The 14,596-nt window shown below is 38.3% G+C and overlaps 1 protein-coding gene across 5 annotated transcripts in view; it reads left to right on the top strand.

The window, feature by feature from the left end:
- The window catches only part of LOC131438847 (protein grainyhead), a 454,054-nt gene that overhangs the window by 417,693 nt on the left and 21,765 nt on the right, over window positions 1-14,596 (top strand). For all 5 annotated transcript variants that reach the window (XM_058609180.1, XM_058609182.1, XM_058609183.1 and 2 more), the window contains one exon: window positions 13,647-13,745. In XM_058609180.1, the coding sequence (XP_058465163.1) occupies window positions 13,647-13,745 (99 nt within the window). The remainder of the gene's footprint in view (window positions 1-13,646; window positions 13,746-14,596) is intronic.

The following is a 14,596-nucleotide window of genomic DNA, read 5'->3' as shown; positions in this document are numbered from 1 at the left end:
AATTAGATATTGTATGGGTTTTCAATGCATGCATTACTGCGATTACTTGTAATTATGAGAAACAATAAAGATTGAAAGAAGTCATGCCTAAAACATTCACGTTTTATTTCCATTAGTTAAACTATAGCAACGTTTCTTAAGGGTACGTTTTACTACCTCTTCTTAAATGTAAAGAATACTACGCAGTTCGTACATAATATGTTGAAGACTTTTTCAATGTGAAGCGCATAAGCTCTCTTTTATTGCGGCCGTTCGTTGGACGATTTATTTGACATTCATCGAACCTAACGATCCAACGTATTGGTCCAAAGAAGGACTTGCATTAGACGTTTTTTCTTAAAGGGCATCTATTCGTTTTTTTCTCTGCGGATTTTTCGTAAATCAACTTTCAACTTTTTCGGATTTGAGATCAAAATAAGCTATTATCTTTTCTATTCATGTTTTACTCACTACCTAAATCTACGCTGTTTCAAATGTTTGAATAGGTAAACACTAGACATGATAAAACGCAAATAAATCCAACAATCTTTACACGATGAAAATGATTAATTTGCCCTTCGCTCGTCAATTTGTCAAACCACGCGATACAGTTGAAAAACGAACCGATTCCTTTATCCACCTAATCGCTTCCATTTACGGATCAGCTAATTAAGGCGGCTCCGTTGAGGGTACTATCTAAAAGTCCAAAGATATGGCGCGTACGTGAATCGTCCGGTCTATATGTGGCTTTATCGAAAAGATCATTAGCGAAAAGCTACAAAAAATACCATTAGTAGAGAATCGAGCATTACTTCCGAGATTCCTTCTCGTGTTATTTCGCTAAATTAATTCAGTTTTTGATTTTGTTCAAAGTTAGTAAAAAATATCGAAAATGCTAATTCGAGTCCGGATTCGATGGGATCTTTCAGTCAGTCGAAGACACTTCCAACGTTCGATGGAACAATCGGCTTCCAGGCACAATATAAGCCAATTTTCACCTCAACCGAAATGTGTGTAATTTTGCCGACAGTGGCACGGAAAACAAATCTGACGATCGTGGGATAGTCCCTGGAAATTTTTTTTGGTGGGAGGTGCAAACACCATCGATTGATCCACACGAGCTTCCGATCCCCTACCGGGCGTACGGTGCTTTTGATGTCAGATCTCCCACTTCATCGCTTATGACTGTTATTTCTGATAAGTTCATTTGGCTAGATTATACCCTTTCGGGTGCGCTCGGTACTATTATTGTTCAGCTTGTGAGTGTGCTTCGCAAGGTTCGTAATTTCGTATAATTGATTACCGCTGTCAACACAAAAACGGCCTCGGTTAAGAGCCTGGTCATCGGTTATGTGCCGACAGATCGTTTGCCATAAATGTGCTGCCCTCTTAGATGCGGCCGGCAACCCCAATCGGCAGTGCAGTGTGGCTGCGTCCACGATGCTGGCAGTTTTTTTTTTTTTGCACTTTCACGCTACTCATTTGTTTCTCTTTTTTTCACGCGCAGATCGTCGGTCCCAGTGCCCCTAACGATGGATGGATGGATGGATGAATGATTGAGTAGCAATTTAATGCTTGTCATCATCCATTCTTTAGAGTCGTCGTCCTGGGATCAACTATTAGACTGACCGGCTAACCAACCAACCAACCAACCAGCGCCACTCGATGGGCAATAGATATTTATGGTCTCAAGAAGTTCACTTAACCCCGTTCCCTTTGGCTGTGTGAAAAAGTAGCTATCCTCATATGGCCTCCGGGCTTTTATCATTCCCCGATCTTGATCGGTGGACTTCTTCTGATCACAGACTGTAAGTGCAACCGAGTCCATCTGACTATCGTCACTCCCGGGGGAATCATTCGGAAAATAGTATCCTGTCTTTGAAACAAATCAAGCATTTGATCTATTCCGAAAAAACCGTGAGAAAAACGAAATGATTGACTATTGATTACGATGTCACGTAATTCCTGTGGTCATCAAACGTAATTTTTAACTTGAACCTAAAGATGAAAGAACCTAAGAGATCAGCCGGGGAACTGATGTAACACAAAGTTGCAACACTGATTGATGCAGAAAAACACTCCTGCGTTCCGTTTTCCTCCCAGCTCACCATTTTATCCTGCAGCTATCATTATCATTAAATTATTATTTGTTCATCATCAGCAAATTACACTGAAATTGATAATGAGCAATTATTTAGTCTCTCACTTTTCGCCGGGATGACGAGCAGTTCGGTTCGATCGACGGTGCGATGATGGTAGCAAACAAATGCCGCTCTGTTCGGTGCCAAATGGCCCCTGATAAAAGCTTCACTGTTCCGCTCTCTTCTCATCATTCAGACTAAAACCTCGCGGGTAACCAATCATAATTTATCATGATCATTTGAAGCAAAATGATTTCTTTCTTTCACTTCTTGGGCCAAAACCATGCAAAGAGTGTTATATGCAATCGGGACAAATATTGCGCATCTCTGGCGGTCCTGTTGGGGCGGTCTGGCCCCGAAAGGGCTCGTAAACCGACATATTGGCAGTATGAAGCATCATCGTAGGAATCGTGATCATGATCGCCCTGCTCTTTGACTGAAGGGACTGAACTGACACGCTACAAAAGAATGGCACGTAGGTACGGTTTCCTGTGTGAGCCAGGCTCAAGATTAATAGCCGTTCATCCATAAAGCTTCCTTCATAGAGGCAATTGTAATTAGTGTGGTAAATGAAGGTCAAACGGTTTGCTGATGATTTCATTCATCGTCGCTTCGAGGCTCGTTGAAAGGTTATCAGATCGAAATCAGAGCAGCAGTCGGAGAAAGGAGATGTCACCGGGTGCACTCGAAAATGATGCCGATCGTCGGTGGTGGGAGTCCGGATTAAATCGAAATCCAATCAATTCTCTTTCGTTTATTTCCGAACTCCTTTTTACGGGTAAGCTCGAGTAAAAAAATAATGCAATAAGCTCCGATTGGTTGTCTGTTTTTGAATTGATTCGTCAAGAAACTTGGTCGATTTATACGATGCGGTTGAAAGACTTAAATCAAGCCTTCCCGTTCGGTATATTTTAGCTGAATGTTATCCTGAATTTCGTACCTTGGGGCGAAATTCCTGAATTTCGTACCTTTATTGAATAAATCCAAAGCTATGTGTGCGTCACTGTAATTCTTATGACGATGTGAAATAGTGCAGGCCCATAACTAAACCAGTAATAGTTTAGGGCTCAAACACTATTATAAAAAAATGCTCACAGAATTCAAGGGACTTCTTCTTAAACTAGAACAACACCGAATCCACGTACATTGGTTCGGTGTCACTGTTGTGGGCGGAATCATCGTTGCGGTATCGTGAGTGAACATGATTTCTTGTCCAGTTTCTCACAGGGCTTACGCTTCCTGACAGCCAGTTGTCAATCGTAGGTGACAAGTGATTTACATGGAATTTTCGTGTCCTGACCGAAGGTCACATAAAAAGGTATAGCCTTTTTTTTAGCGTAAGCGTAACAAAACGTACTGTAGCTTTCCGAATAAATTCGTCGATAGTAGCTACAGGAAAACCATGCACATCTATGGCTTGATCCGCTTTGCACTTCTTATAGAACTGAACGTAGATTACGCTATTCGTCCTGTTTAGCTGTATTAAATGCACCTATTTTAATTCGAAGTGCATGTCTTCCTTCAATTTCTTCTGTCTCGGCCAAAAACATTTTCCTTGGATTTCTACTTGACATGATTTCAGTATGTTTGTGTTATTGTTAATCGCAATTACAATCCGTTGATGGTTGAAGCGTCTACATATAACTTCATTTTCGATTCTACTACATTTTATTTTATCATATGTTTTCCTCAATGTTCAATCATAATAACCGTACAAAAAATAAAGTTTTAGGTCAGGTTCCTCCAAAAAAGGTGTTTTTATATTTCATTGTTGTTTGAAAAAATTTCAAAATTAAACTTTTTAAACTTCTTTTGTCTTTGAAAAGTTTATGGTCAGTCGTATTCTCCTTATTTCCCCCTTGAAAGTTCGGCTCCAGCAATTAACGCCAAAACTAAATTTATGTCATCAAAAAAATGCATCATAATTGATATTATTTCTCGTTTCCAAATCCCAAAATATAGATTACTTTTAATTGTTCTAGGATCTGGCTAGTTCATGAACTTTCCTGTGGACAATTGTGGACAACCGTCCATGGTTTTGCTTAGGTTTATCCAAATTTTTTTAATATTGTTAATGTCGGGAGCGGGTCATTTCGCCGAAAGCCATTTCGCCGAAAGTCGTTTCGCCGAATGCTATTTCGCAGACAGTCGTTTCGCCGAATAGGTCATTTCGCCGAAAGGGTCATTTCGCTGAAAGGACCATGTCTCCTGTATGTTATGTCTCCTGTATAACTGATGTGGCGCAGCCACATAACCGAAGCCACCGAGGCGACGCCAGCTGAGTCGGCCGCCAAGTCATACAAACCTGTAACCGCCTCGTTTTCCCGGTCTACTCAAAGCTAGGTTTCTTTGCCTTAGTTAGCAAAGCATGAACCAAAACGATGTGGCGTAGCCGCTTCAGATATTGTTTTCATTTTCACTTAATAAACGGAAAATACCATATACATTTGCCTGGTAGATACACCTATGCAATTGCTTTGATGCTAAGTAGCCAATAGTCAACAAGTTTTCTTGGGAACTCCGTTCATGAATCAATCTTTTTTCAAGAGTACAAGAATCAAACTTTATTCAAGAAGTACAATTGTAGGTCAACAAAACGGGCGTTAACGCTATCATCTTTCATTTATCTTTGTTTTAAATCAATTAAATTTAGATTTTAGGACGATTTCCGGATTCGGCGAAATAACCCTTTCGGCGAAATTGCTTTCGGCGAAACGGCTTTCGGTGAAATGACCTGATCCGTTAATGTCATCTGATCAACTATCCTTCGTCAGAAACACTACTTTCATTGAATACATGTTTTATTGATCTTATTTTAGGTCAGCTCGGATAATTCATCTTCTCAACAACAACTTGGACAACCAAGGAAAAAAAATTTTGTTTACTTTTCGTCTTACACTTATCAGTGCACAACAGCCTTTTCTCCAAATTTTACTCAAAAATATCTTCTCCGGTTTTGGAATAACGTACGTCTCGTCATTCATGAAGATGTCATCGTAGTTTCCGAGTCCAAGTTTGCATAGAATCCACCTGAATTTCGAACATCTTTGCATTCGATAGGTCTCGTGTTAAGCATTTTAAACCCCTTTTATCATAATATTTGCACAAAGATTGAAGCCCAAAAGAACCAAACGAACCGTCAAAAGATTAGGCTAATTAGGTTTTACACGATGACGACACAAATGAACTGCCGATGAATCTTGTTCATCTTTGACAGCTGCCGGTGATTTGTTTTGTTTTGCGACTGCAAATTAAAAATTGAAAAATGACGAAAAAGTGCCTATTAAAAACGTGTTCCACAGTGAAAAGAACTAAAAAGATTGCCCTGTATGCGTTTTCAGCATCTAGGAGCGATATTTGTATAAATATGTTTAGTGTCAGGCGACTTTCAATTTTTAAATTCTAACGAAACTGTAAACAAACCACCGGCGACTGTCAAAAATAGTTCATTCTGTTCATTTTATGAGGTTATGTCATGTTCGTGTAAAACCTAATAAATATAATTTGTTGCTGAATAATTCAATTAAAGCATTGTTATCAAAGTTTGAAAAATTAACACAAAAGTTTTAAGAAGTGAAATAGGAAATAAATGATTTTGTTTAATATAGATCCAATTCACTATACTCAATTACTAGTTCGTTGTACTGATAATCAAGTGACATGGATCAAGGAGCACGTATACAGAACCATAAAACGTGATTCTAATTACTCCTATGGCGGTAAGCGTCAACTTTGAAAACCGTCCGAAGTCTGGAGACTCTACCAAATAATAATAATTAATATTAATAATAATGAAAAAGTCATTTTAATTTCACAGAAGCAGTCTGGTTGCCAGGGTAAATAACAAACAGTAGTTTAGTTGCCGGGGCACTAGTTAGGTGTTTTTTTGCCTTTGCTCGTCTCTTATATATCACAGGCTCTGACCAAACCGATTGGTGGCATTTCGGAGAGCAAAAACACTAACTTCTTCTTGTTTCGCTAATTTTATTAGCGATAGCCACCCATCTGACACCGGTATGTGAGCACCAGCCATTTGAAAGTATACCGATTACGTTGAGCCCCTCGCGTTTCGAGCCCCAAACACTGCGATGTTTTGATACTCATCGCGACTCTCAAATTGTGAAAATTATCTCCACTTCATGTCCCAAAACACTGTCTGCTGTATTTTAGGTAAACCGACAAGTTATTGTGAGAGAGTCGACCCAAAGTTCACTAATTCTCGTGCACTAAACAAGGTAAACGCATAAAACATATGTATTACTGTTTGCTTGTTTACGTTGCAATCAGCTGATTTTGAAGTTCCGATTTTGATCTCATCAAGATGGCGTCGTGACAGAGGACCGGCGATAGCCCTTTTTGAGGTAGAAATTTCATTTACTGAAGGTTATTGTTTGTTTACAAGTAAAGTAATAAACCAAGTCCCTGCTAGGCCGCCATATTTTCGTGACTATCATCTTTTCCGCAAAGACGAAAACAACGAAGAAGTATATAAGTTCGTTGTTGCTAAATATCTGTGATATTTAGCTGTGAAAGTTGATTTTTTTATGTTTGATTATAAATGTAATATCGTTATGAAACGTGCGCTGCCAAATTGTAATACTGACTTTCACAATCAATGAAGTGTTGTATTTTACTTCATTTTGTTTACTTTGCTCTCACTGACTTGCTAGCTTTGATGGCCCCGAAGGACTGAGATGTTGGTTACGATAGCACTAGCTGGAGCGCCTTATTGTTGCCACCGAGCTGTAATAAACTGAAACTCAACAGCTGTCAAAATAAGTCTTTTTCGCACAGGGGTTCTCATAATTGAGCAGGGCTTCTATCTTGTGGGGTTGAAATCAAGTCATTTGTGAACCTCGACTGTGCTGAAGGCTACTAGAATCGAAATTCTTACGAAATACTGTGGTCTCATGTTGCACTATATAGTTTTAACAACCAAAATTTGGTCGACACAAATAAAACTTGACAAATTGTATTTGTGGCCTTTATCTAATGTTTATATAAAATATAATTACCAACGTGCCTCACGCTATTTATAAAACGAATTTTGCACACATTTTCAACAACACTAAAAATAATATTGTCTAGTACACAACTAACCATCATGCGTGATACGTTTTCTGTTCCTCATCCGAATCGTTGTCTAGACAACATAATTTTTTGACATGATCGATGTCCTCGATATAATTCCGCTATAGGTCAAACTAGACCTTCGATTGAAAAAAATGTAAAAAATTGGCTGACGCGATGATGATGAATAACATCCATTAGCAAAGTTTAACATAGAATTGAGTCTCCATCCTCAATTGAATTCCGTAATAACTGAACGTCCTTCGAAAACAAACTTCGGGCAATAAATGCGTGTCTCTCATTAGACGAAAACCTAAGCACGAAAAAAAATACAGCTGACAATAGCCGAATGCTTCCTGTCGTAGAGTGTGGTGCTCCAGTTGATAATCTCGAATCACCCGAAAGACCATCAACTGGACACGCATGCTCTATCAGTGCGGACTGAACGTCGAAGTAATCTCTCAACCTTGCCACAAATACGCATGGCAGAGTTTGATCGGGGTCTGATTTATTTGTGACACCAACGGGCACCTGAGCCGCTGAGCTGTGAGTCAGGAAGCAAGAAATAAAAGGTAAACAAAAGTTATGTGTGAAAATCAACATTTTTCCTTCTTGGAGCGGTAACAGACAACGAGTGGAACGGGACGGTGGCGCTCGGACACGTCTTGGTTCGTTCGATAGCGAAACATTGGGAGGAACAAGTAACAGGCCAGCTGTAATCAGATGGAACGAGGGCAGATTCGCTACAAAAAAAAAACAAACGACCAAAGGGACGAAGAAACGAATCTCTTGAGTGTGGTAACAAATGTGGAGTGGGCAGGGAAAATGATATATATTTTAAGTGCTAATCTCAAGATTTATTACGTATAAATTTATCCGCGCCCGGTTATTTATATTCAATTTGTTCGACTTTCTTGTCGTACTGGCAGGATGGTTGTGACATGGACATGATGGAGCGGTGGCTCCTACGAGAGACTCTCAGTTTACAGACTGGGTGCTCTGCAGTTCGGAGGGAAATTTCTGTATGTGAAATTTTGATGGTAAAGATGCGGTGATTTTTATTTATAGATTTTGCAACAAGCTCTAAATTTATTACTGTCAAATTTTGAAAATAATTACTTTCTTTCACAAAAAAACACCTACATGTACTTTTTTCCAAGTTATGTTAATCAATCCGCAGTATACGGTAAATTATCAGATGGACCTTTTCCATTTGGTTCATCGTCCTCGGAAATTTGGTTATTCATCTTACTCTATCACACTATACGCGTAGTGCGTATATTTGCACAAAAAGTTAAAAGCAATTCAAATTGATTGAAAGGGTAAAAAATGCGACGCAGAATTTTTTTCACACTATTCCTAGGTATTCAATATTTTTGAAAATGGCTGGATGCGAAATGTCTACAATGGCTACTAGATTATTAGGGCATATTAAGTAGTGTTCTAGTTCTAGATGCATAATTTATGTCAGTTACAAAATTTAAATCTGAATTTTATAACAAGAAAAACTGGCAGCCCCAGCAGTGTTTCACTCGTTTTTCAAATATACAAAAAAATAGAACGGCATCGTAGACCAGTTTTAAATTTTATAAAAGAACTGGTCGAATAAATAAAACTAGAACGGCTTGCTGGGAATATATTTGTTCCAGTTTCTGCTCTATTATAGATCTTCCATATAGAATATCTAGCTGCTGAATTTGCTCTTAGAATTAATAGAATTGTAGCACTCAATGTGGTAAAAACAGATGAGGCAAACATAACAGTTTGAATTTATAATGATATACAATTTTTTCAGCAAGTCAAATAATATCATAACCATGTGCTGCCTTTCCTCTTCTGTACTACCTGTTTATACCTTATATACCGCTATGCAATTATCCTATACACTAAAAGTCTTTAATTCGCTTTGCTATAATCCATAAAAAAACAAAGATGTACCCCGTTGAATTTGTTTATACATTTTCACTTCTACCAGCCGTTTTCAAGAAATAGAACCAAAGATATTTTTACACCATTATTCGGAAAAGTAAACATCTAAAAGCGTCTAGATTTCGCAAGGAAATAAGGCTCTCATACTTTTTGAAAAAATCAAAATCATTCGGACCAAATTGAAAAGGTTTAAGCTGAGGAACGCTAGAAGACTTGATGTGCGTCATGGTCATTTCGTCAAAAGTCGTTTCGCTAAAAGTCATTCAGCTGAATGGATCAATTCACCGAAATGCTGCTTTCGCAGAAATTTTATTCAAATTAACCTTAAGTTACAAAGAATAAAACATGCAGGCTACCAACCCTGTTTATTAAACCAAAAGATTTTCTTTATTTTGGGATATAGATTTGAGATAATTTAACACGAAAACCGCACATGAAATTTTGTCTGCCAATAAGCGTTTAGAAGAACGAAGAAAATTAACTGTCTATTTTTCGATTTACATTAAGAGTACTTCAATGATTTGACTTCCTAAAGTTAACCGATCTATTTATAGAACAACAAATCGGATTCAACTTGAATCATCTGTTAGTAGAACGCAATGGAAGAACAAATTGGAAAAAAATCCACTTTTTTACTGCATGAATCGCGACTGAAAATTCCCGCAAGTGATTTTCAAACAAAGTAATCATCGATCAGAAAACTTACTGAAGAAAAGTTGACTACTGATTTTTTGCAAACGCAATTCTCACTGAAACTGACTTCACATGGCAAAAAATCAGTGGTGAAAAGTTCACATTCTTCTCGACGATATTTAAGAAAAAAAGTTCGCATGTTGTATATACCGGTTATGGTTCCCGAACAGAAAATTTTTGGGAAATGAATTTTCAAAGCCGTTATATCTCGACAGAATCTATCTTATCTTATCTGAATGAATTCGCTGATGAACAAAAACTGAACCTTTCTAAAAATGTTCAGTGCGCGTAGGGTGCTTGAAATGTAAATAAAATGCTAAATATTTAGGTCTTGCAATTTAATGATCTGTTCATAAATGGATAAATACTCCAAATTTTCTCAACAATACCGTGGTGGTGGAGTTATATCATCAATAAGAGCAGCAAGTGCTTTGATTAATAATAGTTGATTAATAATAGTTAATAAACATTGATTTAAAAAAAACCATTCACAAAGCATGTTATGCAGGTGATAAAAAATATTAACCAATTTAGCTTTAATATCATACGCAAAAGTATCGCTAATTCAAAAGCGCCATTCAAACACTGTACCTGCTGTGTGTTCAAGACATGCAAAATGCTGCGCTCCTCTTACTTCTGTAAATCAAATTCATACTATATAGTGTTTTTTTATTCCATTTGTTTATCTGACAATATAATAAGTCCTAATGAATATATCGGTCAAGTTATAAAATATTCGATCGCAACACTTACCGAATAAAATTATATGTCGGTTTATTAAAATCGAAAAGATTTTCAACAGTGGAAAATGTTCTTATACATATACTGATCGGTTCATGGAATCCGAACCAATGAACAGTATAATGCCTTCAAGCAACGGGGATCTTTGAAGTCACGTCCGATTTTGGCAATAAAACCCAGTTGCCGTGTTGCTTTGAAATCAAAATTGAGCGATGTAGATTGAACGTAAGTTTGGCATCCAACAAAACACCAAGGTCATTTACATGATTAACTCTTTGGAGCGTTTGTCCATCAATTTGATAATGAAAGTGCAATGGATTCTGTATTCGGTGGAACGTTATGACCTGACATTTCGCAGTACTGATAATCAGCCAGTTTCTTTTGCACCAAGCAACAAATGTATCGAGGAGCTGTTGGAGCCGGACACAGTCGTCAACAGATTGAATTACATGGTACAATTTCAAATCATCAGCATAAACTAATCTGCAACCGTTACTGAGCAGCAAAATAGCATCATTGAAAAACAAAGAGAACAGAAGCGGACCCATATTGCTGCCTTGAGAAACTCCTGACACTGAAATGAAACGCTCAAGCCCAATTTTATTGGTAAAACTCTACCACACAAGTAAGAGTATAACCAATCAATGAACTTTTGAGTTCATCTAATCGCGACATCTTTCGAAGGAGTTTTCGGTGGTCTATTCGGTCAAACGCTACTTTGAAATCCGTGTATACCGCATCGATTTGTACCTTTTCCTCCATACGCGAAATGCAGGTCGAAGTAAAATCTAATAGATTTGTGCTGACCGAGCGTCCAGGCATAAACCCATGTTGTTCAGTAGAGATATAATGTTTTGTGCGAGAGAGCATCTCATTGCTTACAATTATTTCAAAAAGTTTTTAAGTAGCAGTCACGGTAATTTATTCTAAATAGTGCAGTATAATCTACTAGCTGGAAGTAAAACAGCCTTTCTTAGCTACAATCACTAATTGAAACGTGGAAAAAAAATTTTTTGTTCACGTGCATCAAAAATATTTCAGTCTTGATTTAATTGAGGAAAACAAAATAGTTAAACCTTGCACGAATCACTTCTATGTCGACCTGAAACGTAGTGGAAATTCAGCATCGAAATATCGTCCGAAAACTTTCTTTAACGATATTTATGTGGGTGAAAATTCGTCATCAAGTTTTGCTGACACAAAAATCAGTTGTGAACTTCGAAGTTCAGAGTTTTGTGTATGCTTGTTTCATGAATGAAAATCTCGTAAGTGACTTTTTTCAGTCTCTGAGATTTTTTAGAAAAACTCTTGAACTGATTTTTCAAAAGTGATAATGAAATGAACTTTTTCTGATCATAATCTTCCCAACACTGACTACACGGACAAAAATCCATTCCCGGTACCATGATTAAAAATCATGAAATCATGAAACATGTCGATCATTGCCTTATTATTCATGATTTCATGATCAATGTGATTGATATCATGAACAATAACTCATCTCCCATGAAAATTTACATGATATCGATAGAAGACATATTTCATGATATCATGATTCGTTTCCACAATTAGTGGCCGTACATAGTTAAATATGTGCAGAGATTATGTTGAATTAAGTTGATTTCGGAGTTGTTTTTTACACTCGGGTTGGAAAATTGTGAACTTGAGTTCCATCTCTTGTCTCTTGTCTTGAGACCCCCGAAGCCCCCCGTAAATCGAAATGAGTGACTCTTGATTATCATTTAATGAAAGCACTGACGAATTATCCAATTTCAGTTTCTAAACTGACTTGTGATGTAAGGAAAATTCCACTGTTGATATTACATGTAAATTTCTCACTACTATTTTTATCGGCTTTGCTTAGTAAATAACTAAACAAATGCTAATATAAATCAATAAAAATGCAACGGCTGAATGATGTTCAAATAAAATTATAAAATATAATCGAAAAACATTTCGCCGTCCCTCAATTTTACCTCGCTATTCAAATATCATTTCGATTACACAGTTCTTAATCTCTCACAGTATGATGAACAAAAAAAAAAGAAAGCCTCTAACATCCTCGACAGATTTCTCCGCATTCTTCCGAGCCCATTCAATATCATTTGGCGAATCATTCCGAGTTTATTATTTTATAGAATGAAACATCCCCGAGCAAAATGAGAATCAACACCGAAAAGCGAGAACCAAGTTAAACCGCTTGACATGAAGGAGAGCCAAAGAATCAACAGTTTTATCTAGCCTGTCATTTTAGATAAATCCATGAATGAACATATTATAATGGACTCAATAAGAAAGAAACTACAGAGGAACAAGAAAAAAACGACGATCCGATTCGATCGAACCCGACATCCCGGCCACGTCAAGCGGTAGGTACGGCAAACAGGATAGATAAAGCCCGATGCCGGGTTGGTGGATAATGAAAAATCGGTGTAATAAAACGTTCACATTCCTGTTGTCTTCCCGTTGGATAGCTGCTTCGAAACCTAGCAAACGTGGAAAGATTGAAATCGTAACCAAAATTAACTTCGAAGTTGCTAGGAAACCAACGAATGGGGAAGAGAAAAATCATCAAAACAAAGACAGGTGTTCGAGATAAATCAAGGGACAAAGCCGAAGGATAATAAACCAACCGTCGTGGGTTTGGTAAAATCTTTACTGAGACGTTTTTTGAAGGTGTTATTGCGATCATCGTCATCATCATTCGTCGAAGCGAGGATCGACGTCGTCCTCGGGGTTTTTTTTATGTGTTACCGGTGAAACATCGTCCCTCGAGATTTATGATTGAGTTACATTAAGACCAAAGAAATTTTCTTTACATTTTATCAACGGGTGGTCAGTGCGGTGCTATTTTCAAAGCCTACGCAAATTACCGTGTACCGCTCATAACTGTAATTTCACGTGCCGGGAAAATTATGTGCAGCACAGTGCAATACGGCCTCCGGGGACTTTACATAAGTCTTCGTGTACCCGCGTGCCCTCATCGATGACCCAAATCTAAGCGAAAGCTACACCAACGTCGATCGTACCGTATCCAACAACGCTTTACAGTGGTGCTAAATATCCGTTTCTCTTCTTTCTGTTTCCTTCCAGGGCCTGCCGCTTCACCTGCAAATCGACACATTCGAGGATCCACGGGATACCAGCGTGTGCCATAGGGGTTACTGTCAAATCAAAGTATTTTGTGATAAGGTAAGTGACCGACATCTAGCGTCCATTGTAAACAGGAACCTTACAAATGTCTCCCGTCTTCATGATATGCCACTTTCCCTCCCCCACCAACGTCCGTGATCGAAGCTCATTCACAAGTACACACGTCCGCTTATCCAGCAAATTTATCTACCTGTTTGCAACCCGCCGGGCGATAAATGTTGGCGGAAAAGTTATTTTTCTTTCCCGGCACCCCGCTCCTTCGTGTCAACCTTCAGCCAAACAACCATCAACCGAACACTCGGGCTATTGAATTATTAATTTTCCTCGCTCGATCTTCTTCCCAAGCGCTACACACATAAGCAGTCCGATCGTTTGCGATCGATTACACGGTCCGGCAGCTACATGCCGGTGAACCGGGCTTTTGAAGATGCGCTAAGAAGAGCGAAACAAAAACTGCAGATCGCTGCAGAAAATTTGAATGCAAATTAATGATAATTTTATGTTGATACTCTATCATACTTTGGGCATCAAATCAATTTATTACGAAAGGACAGCAAGAAACGGGGTGAGCAGGCGTCAGGATGTCCGATCGTCAAGCTACTGCTGGGGCGTCGAAAAAAAAATCTACCAAGAACGGACCCATCACGACCCAATCCGAACCACTCAAGCTGGACGATGAATTGACATTGTAAAGCGGCGGCCGGAGTCTTGTAGAGCCAACATCTTCGTAGCAAATCGACTAAATTGGCCGGCCAATGTGCGTAAAATTATCCTTCAATTACGATGTATTTTATCAACTCGGAAGTTTCCTTACAGTGTACAACGTACCTAAGTGCCGGTCACCGAGGTGCCATTGAACTTTGTTTGATTGGTTGAGCGTGGAGGTTGTC

Source organism: Malaya genurostris, chromosome 3 (genome assembly GCF_030247185.1).
Source record: "Malaya genurostris strain Urasoe2022 chromosome 3, Malgen_1.1, whole genome shotgun sequence".
Classification (NCBI taxonomy): Eukaryota; Metazoa; Arthropoda; class Insecta; order Diptera; family Culicidae; genus Malaya; species Malaya genurostris.
Note: the sequence above shows the minus strand (reverse complement) of the source record. Positions and strands in the feature narration are given on the sequence as shown.